The sequence below is a fragment of the Scyliorhinus torazame genome, chromosome 9 (genome assembly GCF_047496885.1).
Source record: "Scyliorhinus torazame isolate Kashiwa2021f chromosome 9, sScyTor2.1, whole genome shotgun sequence".
NCBI classification, from domain to species: domain Eukaryota; kingdom Metazoa; phylum Chordata; class Chondrichthyes; order Carcharhiniformes; family Scyliorhinidae; genus Scyliorhinus; species Scyliorhinus torazame.
Window position 1 is genome coordinate 38396745 of NC_092715.1, and position 24022 is coordinate 38420766.

A 24022-nucleotide genomic window follows, 5' to 3' on the forward strand; every position below is an offset into this window, starting at 1 on the left:
GAAAATATTTGACCAACGTAAAAGTAATTAAATAATGAAAGGATAATGTATATGATTCAAACATCAGCAAGGTCAGGAGTGACATATGTGATTTGATGTTTTGCTGTCAGGTTAAAAATAATCAACAGGCTAGAATATTGAATTCCCTCCTCCCCTGTTATTTTTTCATTAAGAATTATTACCTGGTGGCAACAACTGTTCTGTAACTGGGACTTCTGCTGACTTGTGGAGATCCTTGTTGTAAAACTCTCGCTGCCGTAGTGTGTAGGAGGCTGGGCTGGCGTACCTGATCCTTTGTTGGATCTCTTTGCCTTTTGAGAGAGGTGGCCGTCAATGCATCGAGAGTGCCCAACTTATCCCAATGTCTCCCACCTGGGAGGTGGACTATTTGGCTGAGAGTTGATACCAGTTCCATTTTGGCAACATTTAAGGACAGGACAAATTTCTTGTGAAGGATTGAAGAGATCGAGAGTGGCTTGCAAATCTGGTGCAAGGCGGCCAACGACACTGCAGTCATCCACAAACTGTATGTCTGTGGTGGCCCATTTGGATTTAGCAAAGAGGAGGCTGGGGTTAAAAAGGTTAAACGTAACCAATATGCCATCGTCATCAGTGCTTATGCCCAGACCTTGGACTACCATGAAGATGTTAAGAAAAATCTTTGTTCTGACCTTGATGAAATCCTCACTGCCACCCCAAAAGAAGAAAAGACCAACCTTTGAGTGAACTATTACGCCAAGATTGGCTGTGACCCCGTTGTCTGGAATAGAACCATTGGGAAAAATGTGGTGGGAAAAACCAATATAAATGGTGTCCAGCTGCTGACAAGGTGTGCTCCGCATGGCCTCATTATAACAGACATTCTCTTATACAAGAAGGACAAATACAAAACCACGTGGAAGCATCCTAGATCAAAGCATTGGCATTGGCAAAGGATTGAAGGACAGATCTGAGGCGTTCAAGTCAGACGACCCTGACCTATACAAGAAATCCAGGTACGGCCTCCGCAAAGCCATCCGAGATGCCAAGAGAGAATATCAAACCAAGCCAGAGTCACAGACAGACTCTCGGCGCTTGTGGCAAGAACTAAACAAACTAACGGGTTACAAAGCGAAGCCGAGCAGTATTTCCGGCAGCAGCGCAACCCTCCCCGATGAACTCAATGCATTCTATGCTCGGTTCGAGCAGGTAACCAACAATCTGCTGGCGAGTGCCCCAGCAGCCCATAACTCGCTCATACCCACCATCACAGCTTCCGAAGTCAGATCGGCCTTCCTGAAAGTGAACCCTCGGAAGGCGACTGGCCCGGACCGGATCCTTAGTCGTGCACTCATAGCCTGCGCGGACCCGCTGGCAAAGGTGCTCACGGACATCTTTAACCTATCCCTACTCCACTCCGAGGTCCCCACCTGCTTCAAGAAGACCACCATCATACCGGTGCCAAAGCAGAACCAGGCAACGTGCCTCAATGACTACTGTCCAGTGGCCCTGACATCAGTCGCAATGAAGTGCTTCAAGAGGTTGATCATGATCCATACTCCCAGAATGCCTTGATCCACTGCAATTCGCATACCGTCGCAAACGGTCCACAGCAGACGCCATTTCCCTGGCCCTACACTCATCCCGAGAGCATCTCGAAAACAAGGACTCCTACATTAGACTCCTATTTATTGACTACAGCTCCGCTTTCAATACCATAATCCCAGCCAAGCTCAGATCAAAGTTCCAAAACCTAGGACTTGGCTCCTCACTCTGCAACTGGATCCTCGATTTTCTGACCCACAGACCACAATCAGTAAGAATGAATAACGGCACCTCCTCCACAATAGCCCTCAATACCGGGGCCCCGCAAGGCTGCGCACTTAGCCCCCTACTCTACTCCCTGTACACACACGACTGCATGACAAAACTTGGTTCCAACTCCATCTACAAGTTTGCTGACGATACAACCATAGTGGGCCGGATCTCGAATAACGACGAGTCAGAATACAGGCGGGAGATAGAGAACCTAGTGGAGTGGTGTAGCGACAACAATCTCTCCCTCAATGCCAGCAAAACTAAAGAGCTGGTCATTGACTTCAGGAAGCAAGGTACTGTACACCCCGCTGTCAGCATCAACGGGGCCGAGGTGGAGATGGTTAGCAGTTTCAAATTCCTAGGGGTGCACATCTCTAAAAATCTGTCCTGGTTCACCCACGTTGACGCTACCACCAAGAAAGCACAACAGCGCCTATACTTCCTCAGGAAACTAAGGAAATTCGGCATGTCCACATTGACTCTTACCAACTTTTACAGATGCACCATAGAAAGCATCCTATCTGGCTGCATCACAGGCTAGTACGGCAACTGCTCGGCCCAGGTACTCAAGAAACTTCAGAGAGTCGTGAACACCGCCCAGTCCATCACACGAACCTGCCTCCCATCCATCGACTCCATCTGCACCTCCTGCTGCCTGGGGAAAGCGGGCAGCATAATCAAAGATCCCTCCCACCCGGCTTATTCACTCTTCCAACTTCTTCCATCAGGCAGGAGATACAGAAGTCTGAGAACACGCACGAACAGACTCAAAAACAGCTTCTTCCCCACTAAATTACCCTCTTATGGACTGACCTCATTAATACTACACCCTGTATGCTTCATCCGATGCCGGTGCTTATGTAGTTACATTGTGTACCTTGTGTTGCCCTATTATGTATTTTCTTTTATTCTCTTTTCTTCCCATGTACTTAATGATCTGTTGAGCTGCTCGCAGAAAAATACTTTTCACTGTATCTCAGTACACGTGACAATAAACAAATCCTATCCAATCCAATCCAACTTCCTGGATTATGCAAGGAGCTAAACTCCAAGGGAAAGAAGATCAATCTGGAAAATCTTCACATAGCCTACTCGATTTCAGAAGAGTGGGATCAAACAAAAGCAGTTGGACTGGACTCCTGTGCCCAGACCATTGGGTTTGAGCATTACCATCTCCGGGACTGGTTTGACAAACATGATGTTTAAACATTTGACTCCTTGGAACAAAAACAAGAAGCAGTGATACACACAACCCAAAGGTCGCAAGTCAAGCAGGCAGCATTGCAACAGCTCCATGTAGTGCAGCTAATGCTGTTAGGAAGGATGTTCCGGGTTTTTGATGCAGCGATAGTGAAGGAACTGTGAGTGATTTGGAGGGGAAGGTGCAGGTAGCAGTGTTCCAACGTGCCTTTCCTCCGAGGTGACAAGAGGCCATGGGTTTGGAAGGTGCTGATGAAGGAACCTTGGCAAGTTGCTGCAGTGCATCTTGCAGATGATGCACATTTCTGCCGCTGCATGTGCACCAGTAGTGTAAGAAGGTAGCATTTATGATAGTGGATGGGGGTGCCAATCAAGCAGGATGCTTTGTTCTGGAAGGTGTCAAGCTTCTTTAGTGTTGTTGGAGCTGTACCTATCCAGGCAAGTGGAGAACATTCCATCACACGCCTAGCTTGTGCCTTGTGGACAGTTTTTGGGGAGTCAGGAGGTGAATTACCCACCACAAAATTCCTAGCGTGTGACCTGTGTATCCAGAATTGAACGTGTATCCAGAATTTATTAGTGTGGTCTAGGTTTCTGGTCACTGGTAATCCCCAGGGTGTTGTTAGTGGAGGATTCAATGACGGTGATGCAGCAGAATGCCAAGGGGAGATAGTTAGATTCTCTCTTGTTGGAGATGGCCATTGCCTGCCACTCATGTGGTGTGACTAGTCTAATAATCTGGAGACACGAGTTCAAATCCCACATGACAACTATGGAATTTAATTAATTTTGAAAGGTCTGGAATAAAAATTTAGTATCAAGAACAATGACAATGAAACTACTGACTGAGCATGAAACTATCGAGCTGGACGGCAAGGTGGTGTGGTGGTTAGCACTGCTGCCTCACAGCACCGAGGACCCGGGTTCAATCCCGGACCCGGGTCACTGACTGTGTGAAGTTTGCATATTCTTCCCATATCTGCGTGGGTCTCAACCCCACAACACAAAGATATGCAGGGTAGGTAGATTGGCCACGCTGAATAATAACAATCTTTATTATTGTCACAAGTAGGCTTACATTAACACTGCAATGAAGTTACTGTGAAAAGCCCCCAGCCGCCACATTCCGGCGCCTGTTCGGGTACACTGAGGGAGAATTCAGAATGTCTAATTCACCCAACAAGTACATCTTTCGGGACTTGTGGGAGGAAACCAGAGCATCCGGAGGAAACCCACAAAGACATGGGGAGAACTTTGCATCGGTATTCACTAAAGAGAAGACCTTTGCATCAGTATTTCACCAAAGAGAAGGAATTAGTGGATGTTGAGTCTGGAGAAGGGTGTGTAGATAGCCTGGGTCACATTGAGATCCAAAAAGACGAGGTGTTGGGCGTCTTGAAAAATATTAAGGTAGATAAGTCCCCAGGGCCTGATGGGATCTACCCCAGAATACTGAAGGGGGCAAGAGAGGAAATTACTGAGGCCTTGACAGAAATCTTTGGATCCTAACTGTCCTCAGTTGATGTCCCAGAGGACTGGAGAATAGCCAATGTTATTCCTTTGTTTAAGAATGGTAGCAAGGATAATCCAGGGAACTACAGGCCGGTGAGCCTTACATCAGTGGTAGGGAAATTACTGGAGATAATTCTTCGAGACAGGATCTACTCCCATTTGCAAGCAAATGGACGTATTAGTGAGAGGCAGCATGGTTTTGTGAAGGGGAAGTCATGTCTCACTAACTTGATAGAATTTTTCGAGGAGGTCACAAAGATGATTGATGCAGGTAGGGCAGTGGATGTTGTCTATATGGACTTCAGTAAGGCCTTTGACAAGGTCCCTCATGGCAGACTGGTACAAAAGGTGAAGTAACACGGGATCAGAGGTGAGCTGGCAAGATGGATGCAGAACTGGCTAGGTCATCGAAGGCAGAGAGTAGCAATGGAAGGGTGCTTTTCTAATTGGAGGGCTGTGATTAGTGGTGTTCCGCAGGGATCAGTGCTGGGACCTTTGCTATTGGTAGTGTATATAAATGATTTGAAGGAAAATGTAACTGGTCTGATTGGTAGGTTTGCGGATGACGCAAAGGTTGATGGAATTGTGGATTGTGATGAGGACTGTCAGAGGATACAGCAGGATTTAGATCGATTGGAGACTTGGGCGGAGAGGTGGCAGATGGAGTTTAATCCGGACAAATGTGAGGTAATGCATTTTGGAAGGTCTAATGCAAGTAGGGAATATACAGTGAATGGTAGAACCCTCAAGAATATTGACAGTCAGAGAGATCTAGGTGTACAGGTCCACAGGTCACTGAAAGGGGCAACATAGCTGGAGAAGGTAGTCAAGAAGGCATATGGCATGCTTTCTTTCATTAACCGGGGCATTGAGTATAAAAATTGGCAAGTCATGTTGCAATTGTATAGAACGTTAGTTAGGCCACACTTGGAGTATAGTGTTCAATTCTGGTCGCCACACTACCAGAAGGATGTGGAGGCTTTAGGGAGGGTGCAGAAGAGATTTACCAGAATGTTGCCTGGTATGGAGGGCATTAGCTATGAGGAGAGGTTGAATAAACTCGATTTGGTCTCACTGGATCGACGGAGGTTGAGGGGCGACCTGATAGAGGTCAACAAAATTATGAGGGGCATAGACAGGGTGGAAAGTCAGAGACTTTTTCCCAGGGTAGAGGGGTCAATTACTAGGGGGCATAGGTTTAAGGTCCGAGGGGCAAGGTTTAGAGGAGATGTATGAGGCAAGTTTTTTACGGAGAGGGTAATGGGTGCCTGGAACTCGCTGCCGGAGGAGGTGGTGGAAGCAGGGACATATAGTAACGTTTAAGGGGCATCTTGACAAATACATGAATAGGATGGAAATATTAGGATACGGACCCCGAAAGTGCAGGAGATTTTAGTTTAGAAGGGCAGCATGTTCTTTTTTCTTTGGTTCTTTGTTCAACATGCAGACTCCACACATACAGTGATCCAAGCAGGGAATTGAACCTGGGACCCTGGCGCTGTGAAGCAACAGTGCTAACCATTGTGCCTCCTTAATTGGAAAAAATAAATACAAACTATCGAGCTCGCGAATGTCTTTTAGGGGAGGAAATCTACCGTCCTTACACTGTCTGGCCTACATGTGACTCCAGACTTACAGCAACATGGTTGACTCTTAACTACCCTCGAACATCTTAACTACCAGGGGGTGGTTTAGCTCAGTGGGCTAGACAGCTGGTTTGTGATGCAGAACAAGGCCAGCAACGCGGGTTCAATTCCCGTACCAACTGAGAATTTGGAATTCTCCTGTGTACCTGAACAGGATCCGGAATGTGGCGACTAGGGGCTTTGCACAGTAACTTCATTGCAGTGTAAATGTATGCCTACTTGTGACAATAAAAATTAAAAAGAAAGAAATGGCAAACCACTTAGTTGCATTCAAGAAGATAGCTCACCCTCATCTTCTGTAGGGCGGTGGGCGGTGGCTTGCTTACCTGAAGGAAAAACAATCGGTTAGCTTCATTGTCATTTTTCCTACTGATAGCTGTCCTTTTTTAACTTTGATACTTTTTCAACTGAATCAAATCTATTAACAATTGCCACAGTGGAATTTGAGCCCATGTTCCCTCGCCTGTTTGTCCAGTGATGTAACCATTGCACTTCCGGACACTGAATTCTGAGCTGCAGTCATACAGTGAGGAAAAGGGAATATATTGAATATCTACAACATGGCAGCGTAATGAAGTGCACAACATTGGCAGAATATGAGTGAATACCCAAAGTTTTCATTGAGGCAAGTTTCAAATCTCATTCAAATAGAATATCAGGTGGAGTGCAGGCACTTTATAGAATCAATTCCGGTCTTGGGTGACTGTCTTGTGTGGAGTTTGCACGTTCTCCCCATGTCTGCGTGGGTTTCCTCCGGTTTCCTTCCACAGTCCAAAGATGTGCAGGTTAGGTGGATTGGCCATGCTAAATTGCCCCTTATTGTCCAAAGGTTGGGTGGGTGACGGGGCAGAGGGCCGAGGTTAGGGTGCTCTTTCGGTAGGTCAATGCAAGTCTCAATGGGCCAAATGGCTTCCTCCTGCACTGTAGGGATTCTATTCTATGACTGAAGTGGTATGCACCAGGCTGTTAGATAATGCATTCCAAATCCTCACCGTTTGTTGTAGATGTTTTACCTCATATCGCTCCAGTCCTTTTGCCAGTCACCACGAATCTGCCCTTGCGTTATCGATCCTTCAGGGGCTGAAAACAATGGAAGAGATTTAATCGTCCCGAAGAGGCCCTCATCCACCGATTGGAGAACTGGCGAGAATCCACTGTCAGTTCCATAATTATGGGGTGGGGGTTGAGGGCGATGGGGCAGTGGTCTCAGAGGCAAGGACGCAGAAGTGGCTTTCAGTGGACTGCCCCGACCCACACGCCAGTTCCCTCAATTGGATACACTCTGATAATAACAGTTCCACCCAATTTCTCTTGCTTTTCTTAATTTTAAGAGCATGAATTCTCAGTTAAGCCATCTGAAGCTGATACAGAAATCACCGGTACACCCTCATCCTTGATCGAACACATCTTACAATCCTCCCGCAAGGCAGGCCTAAGAATTCTCGAAGGGGGGGGTGCAGCAATGAAGTTGCCCCACCTAAAGTGGGGTTATGCCTGGAGAAAGTGGTGGGAAGGAATGTTGAGCCAATCGTACAAAACAAGCTTATTATTTAGAATTGATTCAGAGATACGTAGAGAAAAGTAACCATTGAAATATTTACGGTGATTTTTTTTAAAAATTCAAACCATCGTTCTTTCTTACATTTATATCCACTCTTAGCCTTGACTGTCCACTCTTAGCCTTGACTTATAGACTAACATTGACTGTCACATGTGAATTGTTTTAAGTTGAATTTGTTTTTTCTTTTTTTGGTTAGTCTAAAGCGCAAGAGTTAACGACTGTGAAGATGTCCAAGTTTGGAGGTGGGGTTGGTGCACCAAGCAAGGAGGAGAGATTGAAGGAGGCAGCTGAAATTCATCTCCGACTGGGGCAGGTCCAGCGATATTGTGAGCTCATGGTGGAACTCGGGGAGGTAAAGTACTGAACAGCGACAATCGGTCGGTGAATTGAGTGGCATGGTTGGTTAAGAACTCACACGCACCACAAATTCCCACAAGGCTTCAGCGGAACTCAAGGAAATCGGCTATTTTGCCGTTTTTACATAGTTTCACTTAAGGTCAGAGCAATGAGGGATGAGCAGCTCAGGAAATCTCTCGAGTCAATTCTACCGTCCAGTCTTCTCATCTGTGGGACTTGAGTTTAAATTCATCCAGTTGGTTTCGGATAAATGTGTTTTTCCTCTGATAGCTAGATATAAATGCAATTAACATGGACCATGTTAATGCTGGTCCCTATGGATCTTATACCCAACCTTCTGTCATTTGGCACAAATTGACACTAATAGAATAATATGAATGCAATTAACACAGATAATGTATCTAGATGCCAAATCCATCTTTAGTGCAGTCAGAGAGCTCGACTGGGATTGAAGCAATCGTTTCTCTATGTGTTGAGAGGTAACACATGATACAACTATCCTGACTGTGGTAGCAGCTGTGAGGCTATTTTTCTGTTTCTCCGCAATATTTACTGACCCCAGTTTCCACTGATTCACTCAAAAATGCCATTAACAACTGACCCTTCAACAGTCCATTTGGCAGAACCAGCAAACAGCTGAGTCACATGCCAACTGGCCGCAGGTTCAATCAACAGCTGGTGGCATGAGAGATGTTTAAATTGCCCTGAGCTTGAGAGAATCAGCCAGGTCTGTCCTGGTGGAAAGCGTGGATGCGTATGTGTAGGATGAGGATGCAGTTGGCTGTAGCATTGCTGTCCAATCAAATGGCAATACCACTTTTATTGCCTTGGCTCAGGCATGTAGACTAGCCACTTGGCTGGGCTAAAAAAGTAAAGTCGCCACAGTCCCAGATGACCATAGGCTGCTTTCCCTTTTGAGGGGGCGAGCTGGCTGGCAGTGATTGAACCTGAGGATCACCACACCTCAGGCCAGGGGCAAGGTTGAGAAGGCAGGGCCTTCATGAACAACCTCAGTGCCTGGCAGGGGCCAATATAATCACATAGACCATAGCAAAGTACAATCGGAGTGTTTTCCACACATTTTCCTTTGTTGCCATCCCACAACCTTACCACAGCTTCCCCTGGGCTTTGAACCTTGATGTGGAGGATAAGCTGCAAATAGTCACATAGGCAGTACAGAACTTAAGTATTGCTGAAAAAAGAGACACGTGCTGTCAAAAATTTCATCTTGCACTCATCAGGACAGATGCAAGAATACCAAATTTCCAAAGGAACAACAACTTATACTGCCTGAGAAAAGATGTATTGATTTGTTGGAAAGTCGACTCTGATAGGTCACGGTGGTGTCATGGCGAGTGCACCGGGGAGCTAGCGCCGCCTATACTTTTGTTTATTCAAAAAAGATAGACGTATTCCTTTTGCCTGCAGAGAACAGGCCAGGCTCACAAATTGTTCACTTATACTTGCTGACAGATCTTCATATTCTGGGTCCTATCCTCTGCAGGCAAATATGTCTGGAAATTGCACCTTTTTTTTGAATAAACAAAAGCATGGGGGTCAATAGCTTCCTGATGCATTCGCCTTGGCGACATCTCCACCAATCAAAGCCAACTTGCCAAACAATCAACGCTCCTGTTCTCAAGCAGCGTAAAGAAAGGTATTCTTGTGTCTGTCCTGATGAGCGCAAGACAAATAGGTTTGTCAGCGATACTCAAAGTAGGCTGCGCGCTCCCATGACCCCGAGAGCTATGCTGGCAGGGATACATGTCCTGCTAGGACCATCCAAGCTCAAATAGTAGGAGGCAGGGTCATGGCAGGCCAGGAATTCTCCAGTGAGGGGATGAGTCAGGCATGTGTAATATCCCCCACTGAGGGCAGGGGAACTCCGTTTAGCAATGTATATAAGGTCGGCCAGCAAGGTACCGACCAGAAACCGACCCGGTAGGGATCTACTGGGAAGTGTATATGCCATCATTGTAAATAAATCAAAGTTCTTTGTTTTACTTTGTGTGGCCTCCCCGTTTCCTTATTAAAACACGTCTGTATTAAAATGTCTTTTGCCACAAAAAAAGCCCAGGGATAGGGGGTGTGTGTGACAGACTTGCAAATATCAACAGTAACTGTGGGAAGTCACAATATGTTGGATGTATAGTGGAAGGCCGCCTTGTGCCAATCGCCACAGGAGATTCCAACAGGTTAAGCAAAACTGTCAGCCTCCAAGTGGCCTCAGGGAGTGTTGGAAAGGATCTGTCCTTTAAATGATCTTAGCATAAACCCTATGGCCTTAAAGGGACATGCCAGATTCCACACAACTCCATCCAACTGGGAAATAAGGGCAAACCCAGGGGGCACAGTTTAAAAATAAGAGGCGGGATTCCCCCACTCCCCCCATGCCGTGAGTTCCAGCAGAGGATAAGGCTCGCCATTGTCTGGCTGCTGGATCTTCGGGTTCCACCTGCGTCAACAGCATTTTGCGTTGTTCGGCGGCCGCGCCATGGTTGGAGCTCGCGGGACCGAACGATCCCGCCGGCGAGAAGGGCTGGAATGTTCCAGCCAAGGTGTCTCCCGTTTTAGATGGAGATGAGAAGGAATTTCTTCTCCAGAGGGTTGATAGACCTGGGAGTCCACTTCCACAGAGAGCAGCGGGGGTTGGGTCATTGAATACTGAAGGCTGAGTTGAACAGATGTTTGATTGACACAGACGTTGAGGGTTATGGGGGATGGGCAGGAAAGTGGGGTTCAGGCCACAATCAGAACAGATGTGATCTTAGCCAAGGGTAGAACAGACTCGATGGACTGAACCACCTACCCCTGCTCCTATTTCTTGTGATCCTAATTTGTGAATCTTCACTGCTGGCGTTGAGCTTTGTTACTTGGGAGTGTGGATTGTGATAGGCCTGTAAAATATCACCCCTAATTCTGTGAGCGATAACAATGCTGCTTTCCACACAGAGCCTTGCAGAAATGACCCCATAATGTGTGGCTTCGCTAAAACCTTTGTTGTGAAATATCTTGGCTCTCGTTCCCTGCTGAAGCTTTATAAATACGTTACAGCAAGAAAGGAAGTCATTCAGTCTATTTGGCTGTTACCTCGCCTCTCCATGGGCCTTGGCATCATTATTTGCCTACAGTGTCTGTCTAAAAGATGCAAGGCCTCTGTGCCAAACTACTTGTTGCAGTAAAACTGCAGTTTCACCATATTGCATGTTGATGTCCAAAAGAAATGTTCAGAAAGTAATTTGTGTGGTAAGAATGTGGAAAAATCTGCCTCAATACCTCATTTGTATTTTGAGTAGATAATTATCCCATAAAACATAAAGACAAAGGAGCAGAATTAGACCATTCGGCCCATCGAATCTGCTTCGCCACTCAATCTTGGCTGATATTTTTCTCATCCCCATTCTCCTGCCTTCTCCCCATAACCCCTGATCCCCTTATTAATCAAGAATCTATCGATCTCTGCCTTAAAGACACTGAGTGATTTGGCCTCCATAGCCTTCTGAGGCAAAGAATTCCATAGATTCACCACCCTCTGGCTGATGAAATTCCACCTCATCTCATGTTTAAAGGATCATCCCTTCAGTCTGAGTCTCTGCCCTTGGGTTCCAGTTTCTCCTACTGATGGAAACATCCTCTCCACGTCCACTCTATCGAGGCCTCTCCGAATGCTGTAAGACCCTTTTTTTTGAATTTTCGAACTATTCTAGATTGAGGAAGGGGTCTTCATGAAGGGGTATTTGACCCACGCCTTTTAAATGCCATCAGGTTGGTGTTTTCTACAAGTGAGGTGATGACAGAATTCCGGGTAACTCATGTTATAGTGTGTTTGTGCCACCGATGAAGAAAGGTTGGCCGAGTGATTGTTTCTCGTGGCAACGCTTCCCCCTTTAACAGAACAGTTTGTTGCGTAGCCATTGTTCTTTGCAACAGTGAATTACACAGAGGTCTGTTTAATCGCCATCAGGCAGGGAGCCCACAAGGTGGGATCCAATAGTCAAAGGGAGGGGGGTGGGGGCACAAAATCCGATATCGTGTCTGGCAAAGGGATGGAAATTTCCCCATGTTACTCTTGATCAGACCTGGCAAATGATTTCTTCTTTGCAGTAAGAGATAATTCACCTTCATCACAAAAAGGCCCAAGTGGTTAATGTTTGTGCTTGTTTGGAGCAAGACACAAGCAGCCAAAAATAACGTGACATTTCAAAATTCTACCTAAAAGGTTTTTTGCAGGATGATGAACTAAAAGGTAGAAAGGGAGAAGTGCAGAATCACCATGGCAACACCTAAATCTACTACTTTATCTTGTCTTCCTCTGACAATGTAATCAGAGTGGAAATAGGTGACAGTGTGCCAAGGCTGCTGTGATATTTAGAAGAGACATTTGAGGAATAAAGTGTGCGACTTGGTGAGATAAACCGTCATTTGTTTTTCAGTGGGACAAGGCGCTATCGGTGGCACCTGGGGTATCAATGAAATATTGGAGGAAGCTAATGCAAAGGTGAGGACTTTTACTTTCGCGCAGTGATGCAATGATTCCAAACACTTTCTGTTACATGACCGATTGTCTCATGACTCTATTCTCCCAGTGCCTTGGCCAACATTCCTCCCTCCTTCAAAATAAAATAGATTTGTTACTCAAGCTCATTTGTCTGGCCCTGCCACCCAGAGTAGGCATCCTACTTGCTAATCCACCAGCAGTTACTGCACACCACAAGCAGTGGACAACTGGTTAGTCCTGTGACGTAGCCCCATTCCATATGAGACTCTTTGACATGATAAAGCACTGTACAAGTGCAAGCATTACTATCATCAGCTTGCATTGAAGGAACTAAAAATGAGTAAGTTGGTCATTTGTGCGTGATGAATGTCTTCACCTTCCGAAATGAATTAAAGATGAACGTTTACAGTGCAAATGGGCAGATGTTTGTTTACAGATAAGCAGATTGTCAAACCCACTTTGTGTTATCGATCTCTAGACACAGGACTTTGTTGCAATGTTGGCATGGAATCAGCAATCAATATTTATTTGTTGCTTGTTATGAACCTTAGTCTGATTTATATTTTTGAGTTTTATCTTTAAGCTGCCCAAACAGTTCACTAAGCCACATTCACTAAGCCAACACCATCAATGTGACAGTAATGGAAGCCTAATTAGTAAAACACATCATACCTTATCATAAAGTTCATTGTAAGAAAGAAATGAAATACTTTGCACCTACGCACCTAATTATATCCACAGGATGTTCTAAGGCACTTCACAAAGATGGAATTATTTTAGTGGTGTTCGTGATAGGCTGGCGTAGTGGTAATGTTGCTGGAGTAGCAATCCAGAGGCCCAGGTTAATGTCTTGGGTGCATGGACCAGTTCCACCAGGGCAGCTGGCAGAATCTAAATGTATTGATAATCCAGCTAGTCTCTGTAATGGTGACCATTGATTGTCTTATAAGCCCATCTGGCTTAGTAGTGCCCTTGTGGGAAAGAAATCTGCTGTCCTTACCTGGTCTGGCCTACACTTGACTCCAGACCCACAGCAATGTGGTTGGCTCTTATGTGGCCCCTCCGAAATTGTCCAGCAAACCACTCAGTCCCGGGGCGAATCAAGAAGAACTACAAGTGCTGGCGTTGCCAGCGATGCCCACATTCCATAAAATAATTTTTAAAAGTAGGTAAACATGGCAGCCATATTGGGCACAGCAGGATCCCACAAACAACAAAGCAATGAATGATCATGGAATGTATTGAACATTTTTAATCATCGAAGCTACATGCTCTCGCGTCCAAATGCTTCTATGCAGAGACTACAAATTGCTAAAATAGGTTCGTGCAGAGGATGGAAAAGAATGATGGGGCAAATCATACATTCGGGGGATGGTAGCATAGTGTCAATGTGACTAGACTAGTAATTCAGTGGCTCTAGAGATATGAGTTCAAATCCCAACAGGGCTGCTGGCGGAATTAAAATCCAATGAATTAATAATGATCACAAAACAACTCGATTATTATTAAATCCCAGCAGGTTCACTAATGTCCTTCAGGGGAAGGAAATCTGTCGCCCTTACCCGGTCTGGCCTGCCCATGACTCCAGATCCACAGCGATGTGGTTCCTTTTATAACTTCCCTCTATGTTGGCCTAGCAAACCGCACTGTTGGGTCAAACCATTAGAGGGTGGGGGGGGAACACTGTAGGTGTACCTACACCACACGGACTGCAGTGGTTCAAGAAGGGAGTTTGCCAGCGCCTTCTCATAGGAAATTAGGGATGGGTCAGCAGGGTTTTCCAGTCCCGTCGAGGTCAATGGAGATTTGGACGGGTCGCCGCATTTTTCGGCCCTGCCCCCTGCCACGACAGGTCTATAAAATTCCATCTATTGGGTGGCAGAAGGTGGGGAATAAAGCTTTGATTTGTCCCACTCCCTTGGAGTTTCTGATCTCCACTCAGGGGCCTCTGATCGGTTAGGTTAGGGAAGGATAACACTAATCGAAAGGGTATTTTTCACCAGAGTAACCACATGGGGAGGTATTTAGTGACGTGAAGCATCCAGGATGTTACTGTTTCCACAGGAGAGCTGACCAGCTGATTCAGGAAGGGAACGATGAAGTGATCCCGTATTGCATTGCTACAGGAGATGTGAAGAAACTCGTGACTTTTTTCACCTCTCGAGGCCAGCTGAATGAAGCACTGCTTGTTACTCAGGTAACTTATAATTACCGATTGCTTGCCTCATTACACAGGAGAATGAATCTCACCATCTCCGCAGGGGAGCCAGTTTCAAAGAACCCCGTCTTCTGAATCACTCCATATCAGTGCTGCTCCTCGCTGAGAATGCAGGATTAGTCTTAGTTAAAACATCCGACCAAGTTTGAATAAATGTTCCTGGATAGTTCCTGTATATTCTTCAGTCTCATGTTAAATTCTGTCTTTTCAAAATATATACAATTGTGAATTGTGAAATGGTTCAGATTAACCCTTTTGTGTTCTGAGCAAAGTTTAGGAGAGCTGCTTGGCCAGAGAAGAAGAAGCTTAACTCTGCATTGGCCTGTGTTAGTGTCTTACATAAGGTGGCATTATCATGTATAGGCAGGTATCAAGTCATCTATGTGTTTGTCTAAGACATCACCAGATGTGTCTTCGCCTGATATGCGCCACCATAAATGGGCGAATTCACCGATCAAACACTCCCAGCAGTGATTCCCGAAGAGATTTACGAAACTGATTCTCTGAGTCAGGCTCGAATGGAACATGGCTTCTGGCTGAAGGAGATCTTGAAGATTTGCCCTGTACTAATCCGAAGGAGAAACCTTCAGTAATTTGACTCTCATTCCCCAACACATGGATATTGAGCCTAGCTATAATGCTCTTACATTTACCCTTATGAAAATCACAGACCAGGAATCAAACCGGGACTGTCCACATTGGGAAGCTCGCTACCCTGCCCTTGGTTTCCCTTTTTTTTTTCAATTTATATGCGACGCCCTGGTTCACGGAACTTCCCACAGTTGTTGCCAGGATACCACTAAAAAATATACAGGCGACCCACAGATGAGCTGTGTCATTCTGCCTCTCTGGGCCCCTAGATCACCCCATTCAGTGCCAGATGGCATTCAGTCCTGGCACTGATCCCTGTGAAACCCCACTAGTCACTGCCTGCCATTTGGAAAAAGACCAGTTTATTCCTACTCTTTGTTTCCTGTCTGCCAACCAGTTTTCTATCCATCTCAATACACTACTCCCAATCCCATTCTCTTTAGTTTTACACGCTAATCTCTTATGTGGGACTTTGTCGAAAGGCTTCTTTTTTTTAAAAATATTTTTTTAATTCTCCTTGTTAACATTTTCTCCCAAATTTACACCCACCAACAATAAACAACAATCAGTAACAAATATGTCAATCCCCATATCAATAACAACAATCCCATCCTCCCACCAAACCCCAAACATTAGCCCGCATGTTCACACAAACAAATGACAAAAAGGAATTAGGGATCACCCATAGTCGCCATAACGCACACGGCCCCCCTCCCCCAACCCTCCCACCCACACGCCCCAACTAATGTTCAATGTTATCCAGTTCTTGAAAGTGCATAATGAATAATGCCCATGAATTGTAGAACCCCTCCATCCTTCCCCTCAGTTCAAACTTTCTCAAGAGTCAAGAATTCCAACAGGTCCCCCCGCCATGCCAGGGCACAGGGTGGAGAGGTTGCTCTCCATCCCAACAGGATCCACCTTTGGGCGATCAACGAGGCGAAGGCTACAACATCTGCCTCCGCACCCGTTTCCAACCCTGGCTGCTCTGACACCCCAAATATGGTCTCCAGGGGGCCCAGGTCCAGTTTCACGTGCACCACTTTAGAGATTACCCTAAAAACCTCCTTCCAGTAATCCTCTAGGTTTGGACAGGACCAAAACATACGAACGAGATTATCCTCTCCCAACTCTTCCTCCCACTTCGCTTTGATCCCTTCCAGTGGTACCTTCTCCTCTTCCAAAATAGCTCCGTAAACCGCCAACACTCCCCCCTTCTTCAGTCCCCCTGTCGTCAGCACCTCCTCCAGCAATGTGGAGGCTGGCTCCACCGGGAAGCTCTGTATCTCCTTTCTGGCAAAATCTCGAACCTGCATGTATATAAACATTTCCCCCTGCTCCAGCCCATACTTCGCTTCCAGCACCTTCAATTCTGCAAACCGACCCCTAAGAAACAAATCTTTCAGCGTCTTAATCCCCTTCTCCTCCCATTCCTGAAAATTTCCAGCCCACTTCCCTGGCTCAAATCCGTGGTTCCCCCGAATCGGCATTTCCTTTGACCCTGCCCCCAACCCGAAGTGTTGGCGAAACTGCCACCAAATTCTCAATGAAGCTATTATTACCGGACTCCCTGAGTATTTCCCTGGGGCCATCGGGAGCGGCGCTGTTGCTAGTGCTTTCAATCCCGACCCTCTGCACAAACTCTCCTCCATTCTGACCCACTGGGAATCAACCCCTCTGACCCAGCTCCGCATCTTCTCCACATTCGCCGCCCAGTAGTAATACATCAGGTTCGGAAGACCCAAACCCCCTGCCTGCCTTCCCCTCTGTAGCAGCACCTATCTAACTCTGGTCATCTTCCCTCCCCATATGAACAAAGTAATCCTTCCCTCAATCTCTCTGTAAAAAGCCTTTGACAGGAAAATTGGCAGGCATTGAAAAATAAACAGAAATCGCGGCAACACATTAATTTTAACCGCCTGTACCCGACCCTCCAGTGACAGAGGGAGACCATCCCACCTTGCCAGATCGGCTTTCACTCTCCCCACCAAACTAGAAATGTTGTACCTGCGGAGAACCCCCCCCCCCCACTCCCGGGCAACCTGCACCCCCAGGTACCTAAAGTGAGTCCCTACGGAATGGCAGCCCCCCCCCCTCCCCCACCCCCAGCCGAGACACCAAAAAATAATCACTCTTGTCCAGATTTAGTTTGTGTCCCGAGAAAGACCCAAACCCTCGAAGCAGCTCCAATATTCCCCCTATCGCCACACTCGGTTCTGACACGTATAACAGCAAGTCATCGGCGTATAAGGACACCCTAAGCTCTATCCCCCCCGCACTATTACTTTTCATACCCCCAAACCTCTTAATGCGATGGCCAACAGCTCAACGTGCAAACAGCAGGGGGGACATAGGACATCCCTGCCTAGTCTCAAGGTGGGGAGAAAAGTATCTCGAGCTGATGTTTGTGCAGACACTTGCCCTCGGCTCCTTATATAGTAACTTTACCCAGTTCACAAATCTTGGTCCAACCCCAAACCGCTCCAGAACTGCCATCAAGTACCCCCATTCTACCCGGTCAAACGCCTTCTCAACGTCCAAAGCCACAACCACCTCTGTTTCCTTCCCCTCTGCCAGTGCCATAACGACGTTCAATACCCTTCTAACGTTTGAAAAGAGCTGCCTCCCTCTCACGAACCCCGTCTGATCTTCACCTCTCACCTTCGGGAGGCACTCCTCCAGCCTACCCACCAGTACCTTCGCCAATACTTTTGCGTCCACATTCAGAAGTGATATGGCCTACATGACCCACACTCCGTTGGATCCTTATCTTTTTTTAGCAACAGGGAAATCGATGCCTGCCCCAAAGTTTGTGGCAACCCCCCCCTTCCCTATCGCCTCTTCAAACATCCCCACCATCAGGGGTGCCAGCTTATCCTTGAAATTTTTATAATATTCCATCTGGCCCTGCCACCTTCCTCGACTGCATCCTCCCAATCGCATCATTTAATCTCCTGCTCCACTATCGCTCCTTCTAATGTAGCCCTGTCCCCCTCACCTAACCTCGGGTACTCCAACCCATCTCCCGGTCTCCCTCAGGTGGCTCTGACCTGTGCAACCTCTCATAAAATTCCTCAAAGACCTTGTTAATCAGATCCGGAGCCACCACTAACTCCCCTGCCCTACCCTCACCTGAACAATTTCCCTTACCACTGCCTCCCTCCAGAGCTGACCTACTGACATACTTTGATAACATACCTTATCTCCATGTTCGCAAACTGCACCCCTTGCTCGTCTCAGTTGGCGCACCGCCTTCCTGGTAGATAGTCGGTCAAAGCTCGCATGTAGTTCCTCTTATCCAACTTCGCTGGGTCCCCATCTTCTGCATAACTCATATCTACCTCCAACATCTCATCTATTACCCTCTGCCGCTCCAACCTCCCCTCTTTGTCCACCCTGTGTTGCTAATTGTGTTTCTCTTTATTTGGCTCTGAAGATGGCGGCCAATATGGGGCTGTTTAGCACAGGGCTAAATCAGGGCTGGCTTTGGAAGCAGACCAAGGCAGGCCAGCAGAACGGTTCAATTCCCGTAACAGCCTCCCCGAACAGGCGCCGGAATGTGGCGACTAGGGGCTTTTCACACTAACTTCATTGAAACCTACTTGTGACAATAAATGATTTTCATTTCATTTCATATGGTCGCCTTCCTTAATTCTAATTACGTTTTGCTCTAGAGGGGCCAGGTTTCTCTCGATACCGCCTCAAGGTTCAAACTGAATACTGATCAAAGACTCGATACACCAGTTAGTTAGTTCAAAGTCAAATGCTCATTTATTTACACACACAGTTAAACATAATCATGCACAAACACTACAGACTAACCTATCACTACTGCTAAAGCCTATACTTAGCTTCGGGCGCCCACTCAGTCAGAGGAGCAATGGCCGTTGTTCGATTCTGAGGCTGCTGGGGTGGAACTGTACGGGATAACAGCTAAGGACGTCTGTCTGGTAGCGTGCGTTGACCTTGGACTTACTTGTTCTGCTGCAGCTGTTGGGCAGGTCTCTCCTCGGTGAGAGCCGGAGCCAAGAGAGCGATTCTCTCTTGGGGGATCCTTCTTATACCCAAAGGGAGCTTCACGCGCTTTTCGGCGGGCCTTTAACTTGGCACCAATTAATTGGGCCGTTTCTCGATAGTTCCTATCGATTTCCTCCAATAAATGGGTGGGTGCCCTGATGGCTGGGCATATCCTAGGTGGCCGTTGGCCTGCTTTGTTCTCCTCTTGCGGTGTCTGCCTTCGTTCGTTTATTTAAATTTTACCCTTTTGTCCTGGGGATGGCTCATTAGTATGATAATGGCTTTGCAGTTTCGGTCTTGTCTGGGAGCTGCGGCTCCAATCAACAGACAAACTATGCACCTGCTTGCTTTCTCAGTATTGTCCATTTTCCCTGCAATCTTTGCAAAGTGTCCATTTTGTAATCAGGAAGTGGCCATCCCAGATGGCTACACCTGGCCTTAAACAAAATCACCTCACCCCTCACCACCGCCTTTAGAGCCTCCCAGACAACTACCATCGACACCTCACCCGTACAGTTGAAACCTGCATATTCCTCAATTACCTTTTCAATTTTGTCACAGAACCCTTGGTTCCCCCAAAAGTCCCACATCTAATTTCCATCCCAGCCTCTGCGCTGCCCCCTTCTCCAGTACCATATCCACCCAATGCTGAGCATGATCTGGCACTGCAATTGCCGAGTATTCCGACCCCTTAACCCCAGCCAGCAAAGCCTTCCCCACCACGAAAAAAATCGATCCACGAGTATACCATATTGACCGCTGAGAAAAACGAGTACTGACGTTCCCTCGGGTGCAGAAACCTCCCAAGGGTCCACCCCTCCCATTTCCACCATTAGCCCTGTGGTAGTCGGCATTAGGGGTATTACGGTACCTGAATAATGCTGTAAGACCATTGGTGTGGGGGGTACCTGAGACTGCTATTTCATTGGTGAAGCCTGCCTGCTAGTTCCGCCCAGTAAGGTAGAGTATAAGAGCCTGTGTCTCCCCAGCAGCTGCATTCTGTACCTGCGCTGCTGGGAGAAACATCTGGAAAAATAAGCCTTCAATTGTCTTCAATCTTGCTTCAGGAGTTATTGATTGAGCATCAAGCCCAACCAATGCCTTTGCCCCCCCTGATGGGACCAGTGAGCGCGGCCATGACCTGTGTTGAAAGCCTTCTGAGCATCCAAATAGATCACATCCACTGGCTGACCCTCGTCAACACTACTGGTTACAACCTCGAAAAATTCCAGTAGATTTGTCAAGCATGATTTCCCTTTCCATAAGACATAGGAGCATAATTAGGCCACTCGGTCCATCAAGTCTGCTCTGCCATTCAATCATAGCTGATATTTTTCTCATCCCCGTTCTCCTGCCTTCTCCCCATAACCGCTGATCCCCTTATTAATCAAGAACCTAGCTACCTCTGTCTGTAAAGATCAAGAGGAAGGCTCGAGGTCAGGAAGAAGTTGAACCGTGACGCCACAGCCTGCAGGTAAGGGATTGGCTGGTGACTGGTAAGTAGTTTTTCTTTTATATTCCCTCGGGTGTTATCGTGCAGGGCGCAGAGGTTGCTGAGTGAGTGCTTGCTGAGAAGGGGAGTGAATAACAGGTAAGCTCTTTCTTTCTTTTTCTTATTTTATCTAGGGGGATGGCAGGGAAAGTAGTGCAATGTTCCTCCTGCAGAATGTTTGAGGTGAGGGATGCCGACAGTGTCCCTGCTGATTTCATCTGTGGAAAGTGCACCCATCTCCAGCTCCTCAGAAACCGCGTTAGTGAACTGGAGCTGGAGCTGGATGAACTTCGGATCATTCGGGAGGCAGAGGTGGTCATAGATAGAAGCTTCAGGGATGTAGTTACTCCGAAGAATAAAGATAGATGGGTGACGGTGAGAGGGGCTGGGAGGAAGCAGTCAGTACAGGGATTCCCTGTGGTCGTTCCCCTTAGTAACAAGTATACCGCTTTGGATACTGTTGGGGGGGGACACGTACCAGGGGTAAGCCATGGGGTGCAGGTCTCTGGCACAGAGTCTGTCCCTGTTGCACAGAAGGGAAGGGGGGAGAGGAGTAGAGCATTCGTCATTGGAGACTCCATAGTTAAGGGGATAGATAGGAGATTCTGTGGGAACGAGAGAGACTCGCGGTTGGTGTGTTGCCTCCCAGGTGCCAGGGTGCGTGATGTCTCGGATCGTGTTTTCGGGATCCTTAAGGGGGAGGGGGAGCAGCCCCAAGTCGTGGTCCACATAGGTACCAACGACATAGGTAAGAAAAGGGATAGGGATGTAAGGCAGGAATTCAGGGAGCTAGGGTGGAAACTTAGATCTAGGTCAACAGAGTTATTATCTCTGGGTTGTTACCCGTGCCACGTGATCGCGAGATGAGGAATAAGGAAAGAGGAGTTGAACGCGTGGCTACAGGGATGGTGCAGGAGGGAGGGTTTCAGATTTCTGGATAACGGGCTCATTCTGGGGTCGGTGGGACCTCTACAAACAGGATGGTCTACACCTGGACCAGAGGGGTACCAATATCCTGGGGGGGAAATTTGCTAATGTTCTTCGGGAGGGTTTAAACTAGTTCAGCAGGGGCTTGGGAACCTGAATTGTAGCTCCAGTATACAGGAGGTTGAGAGTAGTGGGGTCATGAGTAAGGTTTTAAAGTTGCAGGAGTGTACCGGCAGGCAGCAAGGTGGTTTAAAGTGTGTCTTCTTCAATGCCAGGAGCATCCGGAATAAGGTGGGTGAACTTGCGGCATGGGTTGGTACCTGGGACTTCGATGTTGTGGCCATTTCGGAGACATGGATAGAGCAGGGACAGGAATGGTTGTTGCAGGTGCCAGGGTTTAGATATTTCAGTAAGCTCAGGGAAGGTGGTAAAAGAGGGGGAGGCATGGCATTGTTAGACAAGGACAGTATTACGGTGACAGAAAGGACGTTTGATGAGGACTCGTCAATTGAGGTAGTATGGGCTGAGGTTAGAAACAGGAAAGGAGAGGTCACCCTGTATATATAGGCCTCCGAAAACTTCCAGAGATGTAGAGGAAAGGATTGCAAAGATAATTCTGGATAGGAGTGAAAGCAACAGGGTAGTTGTTATGGGGGACTTTAACTTTCCAAATATAGATTTGGAGGTAGGTGAGCACTTTGGTGATAGTGGCCACAATTCGATTACGTTTACTTTAGTGTTGGAAAGGGATAGGTATATACCGCAGGGCAAGAGTTATATCTGGGGGAAAGGCAATTATGATTCGATAAGGCAAGACTTAGGATGCATCGGATGGAGAGGAAAACTGCAGGGGATGGGCACAATGGAAATGTGGAGCTTGTTCAAGGAACAGCTACTGCGTGTCCTTGATAAGTATGTACCTGTCAGGCAGGGAGGAAGTGGTCGAGCAAGGGAACCGTGGTTTACTAAGGCAGTCGAAACACTTGTCAAGAGGAAGAAGGAGGCTTATGTAAAGATGAGACATGAAGGTTTAGTAAGGGCGCTCGAGAGTTACAAGTTAGCTAGGAAGGACCTAAAGAGAGAGCTAAGAAGAGCCAGGAGGGGACATGAGAAGTCTTTGGCAGGTAGGATCAAGGACAACCCTAAAGCTTTCTGTTGATATGTCAGGAATAAAAGAATGACTAGGGTAAGAGTAGGGCCAGTCAAGGACAGTAGTGGGAAGTTGTGCTTGGAGTACGAGGAGATAGGAGAGGTGCTAAATGAATATTTTTTGTCAGTATTCACACAGGAAAAAGACAATGTTGTCGAGGAGAATACTGAGATTCAGGCTACTAGACTAGAAGGGCTTGAGGTTCATAAGGAGGAGGTGTTAGCAATTCTGGAAAGTGTGAAAATAGATAAGTCCCCTGGGCCGGATGGGATTTATCCTAGAATTCTTTGGGAAGCTAGGGAGGAGATTGCTGAGCATTTGGCTTTGATCTTTAAGTCATCTTTGTCAACAGGAATAGTGCCAGAAGAATGGAGGATAGCAAATGTTGTCCCCTTGTTCAAGAAGGGGAGTAGAGACAACCCCGGTAACTATAGACCAGTGAGCCTTCTGTTGTGGGCAAAATCTTGGAAAGGTTTATAAGAGATAGGGTGTATAATCATCTGGAAAGGAATAATTTGATTAGACATAGTCAACACGGTTTTATGAAGGGTAGGTCGTGCCTCACAAACTTTATTGAATTCTTTGAGAAGATGACCCAACAGGTGGATGAGGGTAAAGCAGTTGATGTGGTGTATATGGATTTCAGTAAAGCGTTTGATAAGGTTCCCCACGGTAGGCCACTGCAGAAAATATGGAAGCACGGGATTCAGGGAGATTTAGCAGTTTGGATCAGAAATTGGCTAGCTGGAAGAAGACAAAGGGTGGTGGTTGATGGGAAGTGTTCAGACTGGAGTCCAGTTACTAGTGGTGCACCACAAGGATCTGTTTTGGGGCCACTGCTGTTTGTCATTTTTATAAATGACCTGGACGAGGGCGTAGAAGGATGGGTGAGTAAATTTGTAGATGACACTAAAGTCGGTGGAGTTGTGGACAGTGTGGAAGGATGTTACAAGTTACAGAGGGACATAGATAAGCTGCAGCGCTGGGCTGAGAGGTGGCAAATGGAGTTTCATGCAGAAAAGTGTGAGGTGATTCATTTTGGAAGGAATAACAGGA

General features: G+C 46.9%; 1 protein-coding gene across 8 annotated transcripts in view; it reads left to right on the forward strand.

The window, feature by feature from the left end:
* The window catches only part of wdr17 (WD repeat domain 17), a 164586-nt gene that overhangs the window by 79667 nt on the left and 60897 nt on the right, over nucleotides 1–24022 (forward strand). For all 8 annotated transcript variants that reach the window (XR_011948992.1, XR_011948991.1, XR_011948993.1 and 5 more), the window contains 3 exons: nucleotides 7913–8068; nucleotides 12507–12571; nucleotides 14636–14768. Coding sequence is in view for 5 of the 8 variants with exons in the window: in XM_072515785.1 (XP_072371886.1) it covers nucleotides 7913–8068; nucleotides 12507–12571; nucleotides 14636–14768 (354 nt within the window). In the remaining 3 variants the exon portion in view is untranslated. The remainder of the gene's footprint in view (nucleotides 1–7912; nucleotides 8069–12506; nucleotides 12572–14635; nucleotides 14769–24022) is intronic.